General features: G+C 50.4%; 1 protein-coding gene across 2 annotated transcripts in view; it reads left to right on the forward strand.

Moving 5' to 3' along the window:
- Positions 1-301: 301 nt before the first annotated feature.
- The window catches only part of LOC122383302 (protein Hook homolog 3-like), a 73,189-nt gene continuing 57,323 nt past the window's right edge, over positions 302-16,167 (forward strand). Inside the window, exons 1-3 of one of the 2 annotated variants that reach the window (XM_043369592.1) lie at positions 302-856; positions 1,761-1,846; positions 6,852-6,924. In XM_043369592.1, the coding sequence (XP_043225527.1) occupies positions 818-856; positions 1,761-1,846; positions 6,852-6,924 (198 nt within the window). In that variant the 5' untranslated portion in view covers positions 302-817. The remainder of the gene's footprint in view (positions 857-1,760; positions 1,847-6,851; positions 6,925-16,167) is intronic. The other variant, XM_043369593.1, reaches the window with a different exon arrangement.

The raw sequence follows: 16,167 nt of genomic DNA on the forward strand, positions 1-16,167 counted from the left end.
TATCAATTTGCAATTGCATACAATTTATAATATCGTGGTCTTAAAGCTTCCTGAAACATCACACGAACTCCTCATTTTGATGCCAATTTGTTGCCTTATAGAACATTAAAATATTAGATTACTTGCAAATAACGTAATCTCCACTTCTATAGACATTTTCTAGGCTTTGCCTTGCCCGTATATAAAACATTTGCAACTTATAAATTTTTGACCTTTTTGTTTGACGCTCTCAACTTTCTAGAGAATTTTGATTTTTCTTGCATACTGCTTGCGCAAATGCGACTGCTAAAAAAGATACTAAGGTAATTGCACGACAAAACCGAAAGTTACCTGCTCCTATTGGACATTTTTGATACTAATGTCGAATTAAATTAAGAAGAATCTATTGTGATGCAAAGGTATTCATATCATCTTTTCAAATTATTTTATGCAAAACTTTTGAGATATATGCCACGAAATAGCCGTATTTGTCCAAAAAATGTTTTCATTTTGCGCCACTTCTGTCATTTGTGCGCCAAAGGTGACCTTCCGTCAAATAACGGAGCTCTCGTTCGCGTCATTCGCGTTGTGTTTGTGGGTGTAGGAGGTTGTCTGGTTGTGCGCGGGTATTCACGGTGGTATTTTTATCAAAAGAAATAATTAATATTGCTGCTAGAAAATATAAACGAAATTATTCAGATTATTCTTACCTGTGGCATCGTGCGTAGGCAGAGTGGACTTGAACTGTTCGTTGTTCTCTGAACGTGAACCCGTCGTGATGGTTTGAGCGGATTCAAGAAGTTGGAGCATCTAGCTGCGTCGTCATACTGTAGCAGCAATGGACTCTGGCCATCTCTCTGCCAACCTTCTGAAATGGGTATGTTATACTCATTTTATCATAATAAGGCCTGGCTACACTATGCTGATGTGCTTTTTGCGTGTATTTTTGCAGTTTTGTGTGTTGTGCAGAATATCGTTATAGAAATAAACGATATTGTTTTGTGATGTTTTTATATAACATTTCAGTTAATATCACAGTTTTATTAACTTTTGTATTTAAATAATGTAAAATTTTTATCATTTATAATTTTTTCCAGAATGTTATTATGCTAAACACGTAAACCCACAAAAAACACACGCTGAAAGGGCATAGTGTATCCAGGTATTTACTGATAGGTTGTTATGTATGTTTATTGGTTGCATTATTGAACTAGTAACTTGGTACTAACCATTGTCATGAAATTTTGTTTCTGGACAATCCATTACATGCTTTATCATTTATTTATCCTATTGCAATTGAGTTTAGGAATCAGGTGTAGGTTATTAGAACTGTTGGCAAGTTATCAACCCACACCTGCTGAAATGTCAAAAGGTGCATACTGTTTTCTGACCATGAATCTGATTACAACTATGTATATGATGACAGAAGCTGAAAAAAATAATCCACTGTATGCAAAAGACTAGTGGGACAGATTGTTCTCACTTCAGTTGATTGCACTGATAGGTTTGCTAGGGCTCCAGTGTTGATTAAGGCAAGATTTTTCACCTGAGATAGAAGAGTGATAAGATGACTTTATTAAGTTTAATATAATGACTGAATATTAAATGAATGACTCCCTACCTATATCCTAGCTGCCTTTCCTTTTGCATTCATTATGATAGGTATTGTTTTTTAATGCTGCCAAATCTGGACATATTTTTAACCACATTCCCAAAGTGAGGACTGTGGATCATAATTCATAGTTGAGCTTTTTCTGACATTTTTGGTTGTGTGTTTTCAGTTGGCCACATTTCAAGCTGGGGCCAATGCCACTCAGCCTGAAGACATCAGCGATGGGGTTATTATAGCAACTGTTCTCCATGAAATGTAAGTGTTAACCAATGCAATGTTATTCAAGCATTTTTTTTTTTTTGCAGCTTCATTGCATCAAAATCTTGCAATGATGGGTTATGCATGTGTTTAGTGTATACTGTATAGTCAAGTGTTATAGAAGCACCTATAAACTTGCATTTGCATATTGGGTTAGCAACAACTTATAAGCACAGATTTAGTTTTTTCACAACATATTTTTGTATGATAAAGATGTATCATGGTATCATTGATGTTTGGGTGGCTCATAACCTGCTTTGAAATGTGTGTATCTCAAGACATCAGCTTGCAGGGATAGGTAGGAAATGGAAAATTTATTTTGGATTGTAGTTACCTACCTGATTTTATAATGGGACTAAAGCAGGTGAAAACTTTTGGCAAACTTAAGATTAAAGGCCTAGAAATAGTAAAAATTATGAAAAGGTGTGCAATGGATCATTGCTCTTTAACATTCAGCCATTGAGCAGAAACTGCTTATCAGGAAGAAGACCTGAACTGCGGTTCATTGACATAGCCGTGTGTAGCTGGAATTCGTAGGACTGGTCGCGGTGATCACGAAAGCAGAAAATGCGCGGACTTGTCTGATTAGCGGCCACAATTGCAGCGGCGAGCTGTCATGACTTTCAACAGCGGTGGACGCCGAGTCCTGTTTCACTTTTCCGCTTAGCGCCCAATGCGAGATAGGTGGTCTGGGGAGTCGGACGGCCACAGTTTGAGGAATGTCCACCGGTTCACCGTGAATGCAGCGACACGGGAATGACAGCCGGGATTAGATCACAAATACGGCTATCGCTGTCATTTGTGGCATCTATACTTCGGTCTAGACTCGGGGCCATTATGCAAATATGTTATACCGCGGCGCTTGGCCGATACTGATAGTATTGCCAGTATTGGTAAAAATAAAGCTGCTGCTGCTGATGCCGCTCCCTTGTGATATGAAGAATAACTTGTCGCTGACCATTAGAGTAAATAAGGATTGAAAATGGCATCAGGAGATTAAATACCGGTCACTTACGGATATATTTTTCGTTATTTACTACCTATCGTGCCACAATAATGCGCCGTTCTCCCCCCCCCCCCCCTCCCGGTGGTTGCTCCGGTTACTCGCGCTCGGCTGCCGTGTGCCATCGTGAGGTGAAACCAGCCTCTGTCCGCGGCAGGCCGGCCGTGCTATTGGCCAGATTTGATCTCCTCGCTCTTCTTCTTCTTCTTCTTTGTGGGTTAGGGCGCGCAGCCGTCAGGCCCTAGCGTCCAACTTCTTCGTTTCTTGCATACAACTGTCCGATCTTCAACGATGTAGTGTCGGGGTTTGTAGGTACTAAGCGGTAACTAAGCAGGGTTGTGGGTAGCCGGAAAAGGAAAAAACCTAAGGAAGGACAAATGCCAGGGGAGGAAATTGCCGGGGAAGGATTAAGCCAGAAGGAACAGACCTGAGTAGCAGTGTTAGTGTTAGTTTAATTGGGCAGCAAACTACAAAATGAAAGAAAGATCAATACTCTTCTAGTCAGAGTGTTACCAGGTAATCAGAGAAAGAGAGAGCGAGAGAAATTCAGACCACTCTACGAGCTAGCTATATATACTACCAAATACTAAAATAAAGGAAAGAAGAGAAAACACGAACCACAGAGGACATGTGCTCAGAGTGCACTGTTGTTTCACTTAGACCTCCCGTAACGTTCACATTAGACCTCCACAGAGACGAATCAGTAATCAAAACACACCGAAAGAAAGTTTCCAAAGCCTAGAATCACCACACAAAAACAGGCAAAAGCAACATCATCAGTGGGGGCGGCAAATAAGTAGCCGCCAATCAAACATTACACAGTTGTTAGAAGTACTGTCAATTCCGGTATATCAATAGAACCCGCCACATTTACAGTTTGTCAAGCAGCTCACAATCGCGCAAGAAAAGAAACACTGCGTCCAATACATTAGGTTCTGTATCACCGAGCAGAGTCGCCATTGTGAACGGGAGACCAGCATCTCCACATGTTCGTCGCAAACGTTGGCGTGTCGTGCGATATTGAGGGCAATCAATTAGGAGATGTTTGACATCGATAATGCATCGACAAAGTGTACACAACGGTGGAGGAGCACGATCCATGACATGCGAGTGCGTAAGGAGTGTATGGCCAAGTCTCAGGCGACACAGCACTACTTCTTCTTGGCGACTGTCACGAGCGCCGGACGTCCACCTTCCTATGGTAGGCTTAATCGTCTTAAGGTGAGTGGGCCGAAACTCTTGCCATAAGGTAGCAAATTGGTCTCGAACGCGCCGTCGGACCTCTGGGACATATTCACGATAACCAACTGCGACCGGTCTAACCTCTGGTTTGTCATGTGCTTTCCCGGCCCAATAGTCAGCTCGCACATTTCCAGCTATGCCGCTATGTCCCGGTACCCATATAAGAATGCACCTCATTCCATCCTCGGCAATGCGATGGTTTAATTCTAATATAGAGGTAAGTAACGGGTGCCTGGTGGTGCCGTGCGCCATGCCTAACGCTTTCACAGCCGATTGAGAATCGGTGCATATCAAGGAACGTGGAATGCGATGGGTGCAGACATACTTCAGGGCTTCTAGTATAGCTACTAGTTCGCCTGTATAAATAGAAAGACCTTCCGGTAACTTAAACGAAAAGAAAGCATTGTTAATGGTGAATGCACAAGCCACCGACTCATGCCGCTTGGATCCATCTGTGTACAGTATCCGATATCTCCTCGCTCGCACCCTATCTGGCGCAGAATCGGCCGCCGAAACGGAGCGAAAGGCGGCGCGGTGCGCAGCGCTCACATTGTGTGCGAGCGCTGGAGGGATGCCCAACTGCCAAAGTATCCCAGAGCGTGCACTGCGCGGAGAGAGGCCCGGAGACGGAGGGAGAGGGCCGGGAGGGTGCAGATGCCGATCTCGCCGCGCCTCGACGGCGATTTCTGCGCTTCAGCGCTGATTTCGTGACTTTGGGAAAGAAAGCTAAAGTGGTGCATGGGCGGCTGGCTGGCTCTGGGCGCGGGATCTCGTAAATTCGCCGATTGTAGCCCCCACCGCATGGACGATGGGAAAGGCAGGTCGGCGTGATGAGCGATCGCGGCGGGCACGCGAGCACTTGAGGCTGAGCTGGATTGTTTCGCGAAGGCGCCTTTCGTTTGGACACCACTAATGTGGGTCAATTGCGAATCGTCTGTGGAAAACTGCGAACGTGCTGAGCCGTAACCTTCGGAGTTTCGTGCTAAACATAATGCTCCCAAATCCTTGAAAGGAATGCTAGGATAAAAAATACACAATCCTCGGACAGATAAGCTAATTAATACATGACAGAACAGGGCAACGTTTTCCATCAGGCTTTAATTATTTGTGATCGCTTGCCCTTCAATACTTTTGGGAAAATATTACTGATTTCGCCGCAGTGCAGCGTCAAGCTGCGCTCAATGCGCTGGTATTTCGATGCTCTCCCTGTCCTCTGCCACCGCTGTGCGCTGGGACACTGGTCCTGGTGCTGGACACGTGCGACCATCAGGAGTCGTTGCGTCACCGGCGCCTGTCACTCCGACAGCAGCATACGCTCCCGTACCGCATGCGGGCTGAGGGCACTGAAATACGGCAGCTGACGCCACGCAGGTCCGCCCTGTCCCGACGTCACTCAGCTCGCCCTCCCGTCCCTTATCCGCGGTCCCCAGGTCGTCTGTCAGACCACCCTCAGTCAGTTTCACCCGTCCTCCGTCCCTTTCCTGTGCCCAGTCCCCTTAGCGCCTTTTCTGACGAACCATCTGCTATTTCCCGATCATCGAGCTATCTTTCCCACCTGTCCGGAGTTCTATCAAATAACCTGGTATAAGATAGATAGTTGGCACTGGGCAATGGACTTTGATTATTGGATAGTAAATATCGGACAGAATACCAAACACGGTGGAGAACGACACTGAACAGTGGCTGACGGTCTGGTATACATACTAGTCGGATATACCATCACTTTGTAGTTATATTTGCCGTTCCATCAATGCATGTCGTAACGTGGGCCGTGATCACGAATTCGGGTAGGCCCACTCACGGTACACTTGCACAACAGTCATGGCGGGCGGGTCAGCGGTATCGATGAGGGTGGTGGTGACCCATTGAACTATCAGGAGCAGGACTGATTGGCAGTGTTATCGGTCATGATAGGTGTCATGTTATCTGAGGGCGTGTTTGCTTGTGTTACGGTGCTTGATTGATCAGCATGTGGTGTGATACATTTTTTTTTTGACAGCGCTAACATAGAATGTAGCCAACAGTAGCATGCATAGACGCAGACATCGACAAGCGTTGTTGTCTCCCACATTTGGTATTTGGGTGCCAGCGAATGTATCCTTTGTAGTGTAGTGTCAAAGAGCGGGCGTTTTTCGAAGTTTCAAAGAGCGCGTCACCCTTTTCATCTGTCATTCGGACCGATGTCCCTCTCTCGCACTCTCAATACACGGACAGTTTTGGGAAGGTTTTTGCCCGCAGCGCTCGCCGCTATTGGCGCTGAATATGCATATCAAGTCCGTGAGGCGGTCGTTAACGCGGCCGAGTCCCACGATGTTGCATTGTTCCTGGTTCTTGTTGCGTGCGGCGGCAGCGTTTTGATGGAGCTAACGTGTAAATGATTCCGGAACTGCATCGCTCCAGGATATCCTTAGTTGGATCTGTACTTGTGGTATATTGCCTACAGTTATTCCACGCTGTAAAGTTGGTCTAAATGACTGGGGAATGCGGAGCTATGGGTCGGGTTGATGGGTCCGTAGTATCGCATTGGTGCAATACTCTGGGACTTAATTACTGCTTTTAACGAGTGGCTGCTATTTGTAAACTCAACAGCTACCATAAAGCTATAACAATAAAGATCGGTTAGAATGCTCGCAGTACTGCCCATTGGTGTTGTTATTTTTGTGTTCATTCATCTCTCGCCCGCTCTGTAGGGACCGTTTTGTGCGTGTGTGTGTGCCAGAATCCCCTCCCTCTAACCACCCCCCCTCTCTCCGCCAGAGAGCCACTGTGGTTCGACGATGCCTGGCTGGCCAAGATCAAGACGGATGCCGGCGACAACTGGCGACTCAAGGTGAGCGGCGGCCTGTCGCGCCGGGGGAGGGGGCGGGTGGGAGCCGACAGACGGCCAAGCGCCGCGCGCACGAGATGGCCGGCCCGCGGCAGCACCTATCTGCCGATCAGACACGTCCCTGCTGGGCCGATGGTTATCGACTGTCCTGGAACGGCCGCGGGCCCCGGCAGAATTGGGGGAGGAGCCGACTGGTTTGCACCGTCCTCCGGGGCCGCTCGGAGCGGGTGTTTCTCCAGAGGCCCTCGGAGCTCCTGGTCTACCCTCCCCCACCGCCGGGTGTCGAATCGTGCTCGCCCCGGGCTATGAGGCAGTTGGCGAGGGCGGGTCCACTAAATTCACTCGGCCGCCACACGGGGCTCTATAAACCTCTCCATCTCCATCCGTCGGCGCCGTCGAGTGTTTTGTCTTCCCGCCCGGCCCGTTTGTGTTGTTCCAGCGGCTGTTTCAAAGCACTTTCTGTTTTACTGCATTGGCGTGGGCCTGTTGATTTAGTGGGACGGGGTGAAAACCGGCCATTCACTCATAGCCGAGCAGCGCAGTCCAAACAGACATTGTTTGCGGCACGTTCGGATCAAGTCGTCTCCGTCCGGCTCGTGGGTGTGCTGGGGGCCCGCCCGTGACTCGGCATGGGTTTTTGTGACCGGTGTCAGGCACGCCATTCGCCACTCGGGTGGTAGCCGGTCTTCATCACTGCGCCGCCGTTCGGTGACGCTGCCGTCTGCACAGCCGGACTCGCGGGGGGGGGGAGTCCGGTCGACCCTGACACCAGGAGGGGGGAGGGGCTGCTAATTACCGGTCGGTCGACCGAGGCGGCGACAGCTACCAAAACGGGTTCACCACGCGTCGGTGTGAGGATCGAGTGGGTGCGTGTGGGTGGATGTCTTGGTGATCGCTGATCAACCTAATGGTCGCAGACAGATAGCGTAGGCAGTGATCGCTGATGCTACCGAAATCGTCAGCGGGAGAAATGATGGGTAATGTTTCACGAGTTATTTTCCAACTTTATTCACCTTGGTCATGTTGTCTTGTTCCATCCATCAAGACATTAACCTAGCAAAATTATGGACACTTACAGTGGAGCGAAGAAGATTCCTTAAATTGTGACTTGTCGGGTGTCACTTATCTCCTGCGTCGGACCCCTTCAGTTGACCCGTGTGGCCACTGAAGGTGAACGTGTTGCAGCCAGGTACCCTCAGACTGGTTAGAACAGGTTGGAACTGACTGATATTCCCGTCAGATTCAAACAGGTCAGGCGGGAAGGGGTGGGGGGAGGGGGAGACGGGTCAGCTGTTATGACAATGGGGCATGTCTGTCTGCCTGGGTGTCTGTCTGTCTGGATGTCTGTTTGTCCCGGTTTTCCTGGGTGTCCGTCTGTCTGTATTTGTGTCAGCACCGTGTGTAGAAAACCCTCTCCCCTATCCTCGCGTGAGAACGCCCTCACCAGTCGAATTAATCACTCCCATAGACCGCTAGACCGACGCCACATCACAACTACGGGCGCAATAAGACCCAACTGACTACACATACGAACCGAGGACATATCGATAACAGTAAATGCGGCGTCGGTGCCCCTGTCACCCGGCGGTGGTCAGTCGGCGGCAGACCAAGGCCGGCCGTTCTGATGTGATGACGTCGTCCTCAAACGTTGTAACATCGCTGCAGGATATGGTGTGACGTCATAAGGTGCAATGTTGCCCAGAATGTAGCGCTGGTGTGGCTCGAATTCACGATGGAGATAGCATTTCGCTTCGTAGTGGCACATATGTACATGATCAAGTGAGACTATTCGAAGCATCGGTTGTGACTGTGTGAAAAATCGGGGAAGACCACAGGATCTGCATTCCGTATAGGTGACTTTCTTTGGTGGTGCAGCAGTATGCTATCAAGGATCGTCATTAGCCGCCTCTAAACACGCCAAATTCTGAAAGCTCACATACCTACTACCGTTATTTTATCGGCGAAGGCCGTCCTCGAAATCTATCCTCAAAGGTTTCATGGTTTACCGTGCTGGGCCGCACCGTACCCCGTTGAGTCACACTCTCCGTGCAACCCCGCTCGGCACCCGGTGTCGGTCGATCCGATCAGTATTCCGAGGGGTGGTGCTATCGGTGCCGGCCGTCTGCCCCGGGGGCCGGTCCGGAGCCGGTCGGTGCACGGCTCAGGGTCAGGGCCCCGAGCTGGTGTCACCCGCCCACCAGGCACCAACCCGCCGACCGATCCAGGGCCATATAGACAGTGGACTCCCCTCTCCGCGGCAGTGGGGGTGGGCAGAGCGGCGGGAGGAGTGGGTTAGAGAGGTGGTTTGTTAGGGTATTTGTGGTGCATATGGCTGGAGACATCCCCGATGGGGTAGGAAGACGTTGAAATGAGAGACTAGACAAGGGCTAGATTCTTCGGAGGGTCCAGAAAAAGAGTACAGAAGTGACTCAGCATTTCATGAAGCTGTCTCTCTGTACATATTTATTCCCATGTGTTATTCACATTCCCCCATGTCTCATTGTGCGAAATTTGTCTTGTCAGTTTGCCCAGGCCTTGCTCAATCAGAAATGATTGCTTACACAACACCCCAGGTATATACAGTGCAATCTCAGGATCAGAATTGTAAACCTGAAGTCCATTGGTTACCTATTTGGCGTTGAAGCCACGGCCTTCCATTTTTTTCAGAATTGTGTGTACAAAATGATGCTAAGAACAATCCTGCGGATTCCAGTGACTGCAATTTCGAAGATTATTCATTATGAAATTCCAATAAAAATTCGCGGCTGACTTGCGGTGTATTTACGGCGACCGAATCGTTGCTGCGCCACTAAGTTGCGCTATTGTGGGTGGCCGCCCGAAAAATCCAAATTTATGTGCGGTATCACATTGGCAGTGATCTATTCATTGTCGCAATATTGTCAGCCAAAGAGCGGACTGTTTGCTAGTTTTTTTTCACTTGTGGACATTGCTTGCAATAAGTACCTACTTTCGTTCGCATCTGACGCCACACATTGACCCTAAGATAGCCTACCATTCTGCCTTGGCGGTGTTACCCTTCACCAAGCAAACTCATATTCGTCAATCTCTCAACTGATATTCCCGTCTTTGTGGTCCTTATAATGGTATTTCTAGTCACTGCACTGGGTCTGCAGAACATACTGCACTTACAGGAGAATGCCCACAGAGTTTTGCAACAAACCCTGCATTGTCAGCTCTTCATTCATGAATATCCGGGTTCCGATTCATTGATTGGATGCCGGTTGAAGTAAGTGTTATCGTTGTAGTTAGCCATGCGCTGGATCTATGGGTGGCTGCTGCTGTCGTTAGAGCAGGCATGCCGTGTAGCGGTCCGGTTTTTGGAAGCCGACTTTGTCCGGATTACCCTAAGCGTCCCATCCGCTGCATGGCCGGGACTCGTGATCCTATCATCCTTTCAGACCAGCCCTTCGCCGCCGCCGCTGTTGCTGTTTAGGTTTTGCCCACCCGTTAACTCGCTCTGACTTATCCCACCTCTAACCCTCCCGGACAGTCCGGAGGCGTCTGAAAACCCGTCCGGCCCCAAGTGAGACGAATACCTCGCCCATTGTCGCCGATCGTTTTTGCCGCTATGATCGGGGCGTGGGGCGGCGTCGGGCGCCCCCCGCAGTCCGCCGGCCGGGCTCCTTTGTGCCGGCGAAACTGCCCGTCGCACCTGGCGTTCGACGCGCATTATTTGCGCCCCCGATCGTCTTCGACGCGGCGCCGGCCGACGCTCTGAGGCGCCAGCTGTCGGTACTCCCACGCACCCAGTGTGCCGACGCGCGCCGCCGGGGTCCGGCACCTGGTTTTCACCGAGTCGGGTACCAGCTGTGGTCCGGCAGTCCGGCGGTGAAATACCGACAGAAAGTCTGCCGAGACGCCGCCAGCGCGAAATGCTTCATTGTGGCAAATTATATGCATAAAAATAGCTCCAAACGCTGCCATGGTTTTACTTTGCTTTATGACGATAGGATACCTATCCATATCGTTGCCGGTTCACTCGCGTACGGTTCGATCTCCACCAAGTCTCACTGTTCAAACGGCGACGTGCCGCGCCGTCCCACAGAGAGATCAGCATCGATCTGAGATCGTGGTGTGGAGACACACCTCCTCACAAAACTCCCCTGACTCCGCGTCTCGTCTCTATCACCGCGGCAACAGGCGGATTGTTGGCGCCATCACGCCTGTGAACAGGAGACCGAACGGGGAGGATGGAACGGCGTTTGGTGTTTTGAAGCGGACTCTGTGGACCGCGGCGAACCGGACTGGGGATAACCTGTTTTATTGAGTCTGCTGAATACGCGAATGTATGCCCATATAGACACGGACATTGTGCCGCGCGATGATGTTCTTTCGATGTTTTCACGCTCACTCGCCTTCCCGCCTTCACCTCACCCCCGGCCGTGGCGTTGATTGCGAGAACACCGGTTAGGTACCTACTGCCTTATTGTGCGCAATAAGCCAGCAACCCTTCTCGTGTTTTATCGTCTTTTCGTACGGCATCAGCTCGTCCGACGTCGAACGACAGAAACGAGAAACTCAGGACGGGTCAGTAAATCTCAGTTATTTCATTCACTCCACATTTGGGAGACGTCGAATGACAGCCGTGCAGTCCGAGTGGACCTGTCGATCAGCCCTCACATTTTCTTTCTTCCCGCTGTCGTGTGGTAAGCATAGTGATAAGCTTTCCCTCCCGGTTTGGCCGTTACAATAGAAATACCCGTATTTGTGCCGCCACTGCTGGATATGGACATGATGCTAAGATAACGCCATTATATGACCGCTCGTAACTTGGACCGTTGGTCAACCTGTGCACGGCGGTTGGTCCGGCTACGGTCAGTGTTGCACAACGGGGAGCGGCCGGCACCGGTCGGGCAGACACCCACGCTGACCCGCTACCCCCACCGCGCGGCCTTTGCGGGTACCCGGTCGGACACGTAGACTCGGTGACCTCCCACTCTGTCTCGACACCAACCTCCTCTCATCCTCTATCCGTGGGCCTCCCTGACCTGCTGAAGTCAGCTGGTCCATCAGTGACTGGAGTGGTTTTTGCTGGACTGTAGATTGTGTTATCGCAGTATGTGACTGAGTGACTTTTTCACGTCGGATGCATATCGCACATGCTAAACAGATCCAGACCACGAAGCTCCTTTCGCTCCCTTTGCATTGTTGCGTCAACACATCCAGCGTCATTGGTTTCAGTGCATATCTAGATGACTGACAAGGAGCTCCATAAAAGTAACCCAGCAAATCACATTCATGATTTATCATATGCGCTGGGGCATCATTGGATAGTCCCTGTGCTTATTCTGATGTATGATGTTTGAAGTTTGTGGAGAGTCTATGACTACGCTGATATGCGTCCGTAACCAATGTTTTCAGACCTCAGTTTCAACTGCTCCTACCCCAGGCCTCACACTCCCGTTCCCATAGCATCTTCAGCTCCCCGTTTCCCTGTACTAGCAGTGAGCCCCATTCGGGAGCCGTTTGGCCTCTGGAGGTAGAAGATTCCCCTGTCCGGAGATCCCAAGATAAGCTCACGGCCGCCATCTGCTGCCGCTGCACAAGGCCAAGATCATGGCAGCCGTAAGCTCCCTCAGAGCTTCATCAGGCTTAGTGGACTCGCCACAGCGGAACAAATGGGCAGAGAGGAGACTGGTAAACGGATGTATGTACTGCAGCAGGCGCCTCTTGTAGACGGATGTGGTGTCGTCTGTGTATACATACTGTATACTCCTTGTCAGTCGTATGTCTCGCGAGATTAAGCGGTAGGTTTTGCACTTTTACATTTCCGGTTATATCTCAGAAACTAATCGATCTACGATGAAGCCATTTTACACGATCATGGCCGGCTTGTTACCCAACAAGTCGATCGCATCTTCACCACTTAAAAGCTTAAGACGACGAAGATATAGCCTGAAGTACACTAAATTTTCTAGGTGCAAAACTACCGCTAAAACCCGCGAGACCTGTACTATGCAGGTAGCTAACGATGCATGTGTTGGCTGAGTCTGTATTTGTCTGGTGTCAGTTGTGTGCTGTGTGTTTGTATTTGCCACTTGTCAGATGTGTGCTGCTGTGTGCTGAATGTCCTGTCTGCGCCACATCGAGCACTCCGACTGTCGGCGAATGGTGATACATTATGCACACATTAATGCCACTCTGGTTTGGCCTTGAATGACAACAGCGTATATCACGTACCCGATCGTTGTGTGTGACTGATTTAGCGTTTTAGTCAGGGGAAGGAGGCCCAATTTTGGGCCGAATAACGCAAAATTGGGTAGAGCTTAGCAGAGGGTGGTTTCTGGGACAAAAATGACCGCTGAACCCGAATCTGACCGGTGCGCACCTCTAACTAATGTTGCACCACTTCCAGAGCACGTGCAAATGCGTGGTTCATCTTTTTTGGAGAATGGTACCTTTTTAATGAATTGCAGTGTAGCGTCGTTGATATTTGAGATATTGTTTTGATATTTTGACCCTGTGCTAAAAACACATGGCGTAATTGAAAGCTGAAGTTTTGCAATGTTCGGGCAGCCGATGACGTCACCGTGACGTCATTTACCTATAAATGAGTTGAAAAAGTCGTCTTGTCCTTAAAGCATTTAACTTTATTCCCGTCGTAGGCAAAACAGAGAAGGGAAAATAATCAAACATGATCTATGAACATTTTTGAGTCAGATCATGCTAAAATCGTTTTTGCAGAGGTACATGTGAGTCACGTTGAGAACGTGACAGTCCAAGTCACCACCTGACAGATTTGGTCAAACTGGATGAAGTAGTACAGCAGATTGATAAATCACGTGAAACAGGATATTTTTATATCATTTTTACCGTGTTCTGGCGCTGCGACGGCATTTAAATCAAAATGCTGTTGGCGATGAATTGACTAAATATCGTGCCTTTGGTCTTATTCATAGTTCAAATTGTATAATTCTTCATTTATTTCAAGTAAATATCCATTCCTATGAATAACGGAAAGTCAGCGTGGGTTCAGCCTAGTCGATACGCGCGTTTGGCAAGCGATAAAAAATGATCCAGAATTGTGCTTGTTATGAAGACTGGGAAAGAAAATAAACAGCTGTGGTTTATCAAAAAGGGCAAAAATCACATTTGTAAGTAAGTGAAATGTCTTGGATATTTGAGGAAAACAATCTAATATTGAAGCGAGACCACACGATAGACGATGCAGGAACAAAACAGTACCTACAAAAATGATCTGACAACCGAATGCCTCCTCGTAAAGTTGCTTGTGTGAAGTGCATTTTCTTGGGACTACATTGCAAGTGAAAATTCATTTGTATCAAAGGAGCATGGACTCGTGATTGCCCTATAAAGTTGAAGCTTGGTGACACCTTCAACATGCATGCGGCTCGACACTATCAGATGCTCTTAGTGCACACATGGAACCGTTGCAGACAGAGCTGCAGATTGATGATGACTGGCACGACGAGCTGAATATGGAGCTCTCCCGACTCGCCCGTCTGAGTCCAAAAGAGATTGAATAGTAGGTACCAGCATGCGGCTGCTGGAGAAGGGAGAGCCGGAGCTGGCAGTACGGGCCAAGGAGCTGGCAGGCCGGGAGTATGGACGCCTGACGCGACTCCCTCCGGACGATCCCACTCGGAAGCTCATTGATAAGACACCGCCGCCTAGACTGCAGTACAGCGCCCACCTCCATTGGGTGCGGAAGAAACAGGAAGCCCAGGAGGTGGGAGTGCCGGCGCCGTCGCCGCCAGATGAGGACGTTGCTGGCCTCCAGCATCGACCCTGTTTCCGACGAGCGGGGAAGTGGGTGTGCGAGGAAGCTGGACTAGGTGGAGTGCCCGTAGCCCCACTAACACTGCACCAGGGAGAACCGCCGTGGAAGCAGTTCAACACCAACGTCCACTTCGGCTTGAAGCTTCCGAAACCTACCAAGAGGACTGACCCACCAGAATTACGGAAGGCTCTGGAGGCACTGGCCGCTTACCCAAATCCAGACCTCACAATCTGGTCTGATGGCTCTGCCCTAGACGGCACCGTGAGGGGCGCAAGATCGAATGTACCGTGCCGGCACAAGTCGTATGCAGCAGCATGCAGGCGGAGCTGGCGGCGATGGCGGAGGCTAAAATGTTTCCTGGGACTGCCGGAGCCATCCCTCGCTGCCATTCGGTCTGTCCTGCTCTGCTCGGACTCCCTGTCCGGCCTCCAACTGCTCAGCCGAGGCCCGGCAGCGCAGGAATCGGCCCTGACACAGGGCATCTGCAGGCTCTCCTGCACTCTGTCGCGGCCGGGGGCAGAGCTATCAGTCTTCAGTGGATCCCGGGTCACGCGGGGGTCAAGGGAAATGGAGAAGCGGACCGCCTAGCAAACATCGCGGCGACATCAGGCGACCAGCGTCGGATCCCAGTTGACCTGGCCTGTGCGCGCATCGCCATCAGACACTGAACCGGCCTGCTCACCCTCGATCGCTTCAAGCACCACCCACATCTGGAGAACACCTCTGGCCACGACGACCTCGACCGATGGGGACAGACCACTGTCTCGCAGATCCGCAGCGGCTGCTCACCCCTGGTCCGGGCCACACTCTTCAGTATTGGCCTGGCCACCAGCCCTCTCTGCAGACAATGCGGCGAAGAGGACGCGGTCGCGCACCTGCAATGCGAGTGCCCGGCCGCGCAAGAACGCGAATCCGGCTCTGGGAGCCGCTCTCTACTCTCTAGGATGTGCTCTCGGGGCCGGCTAAATACATCACGGAGCTCCTCGACCGAGTGGGACGGACCACGCCACCTGTGGACCAGCCCCGGTCTGCCGCGCCATAGGGCACGGCCGGCAGTGCGCGGAAGAAGAAGGGAGAGCCGGCTGACGCATCGGAACAGGCGCATCTATCCGAGTCCTGCGTCGAGAACGACCAGTCGCTCTGCTTCGCCGACCTGGCCGGCGACTTAACGTACCGGCTGGTTGGCGTCGTACTACTTAACGGCGGTGCCAAGCACTCGGGATACTACCTATGTGCGTATGCCGTGTGCTGTGCAGAATCGGACGGAACATATTGTATCATTACGACGAGACGCGTCCGCTGGATGGACGAGGCAGACGTCCTGGGCGAACGCCACCGCCCAGGGTGCACAGAGTCACCACTATATATGGCCTTGGAGTCACCGTGCCGGCGGCCGGCAGCCGAACGCCTCCTGATAGTAGCCGTGCTACATTATGTGTGTTCGCCTGTGCGTGTGTGTGTATGTTTACCAGAAGAGATAAATA

The sequence above is a fragment of the Amphibalanus amphitrite genome, unplaced genomic scaffold, assembly GCF_019059575.1.
Source record: "Amphibalanus amphitrite isolate SeventyFive unplaced genomic scaffold, NRLGWU_Aamphi_draft 000160F_arrow, whole genome shotgun sequence".
Classification (NCBI taxonomy): Eukaryota; Metazoa; Arthropoda; class Thecostraca; order Balanomorpha; family Balanidae; genus Amphibalanus; species Amphibalanus amphitrite.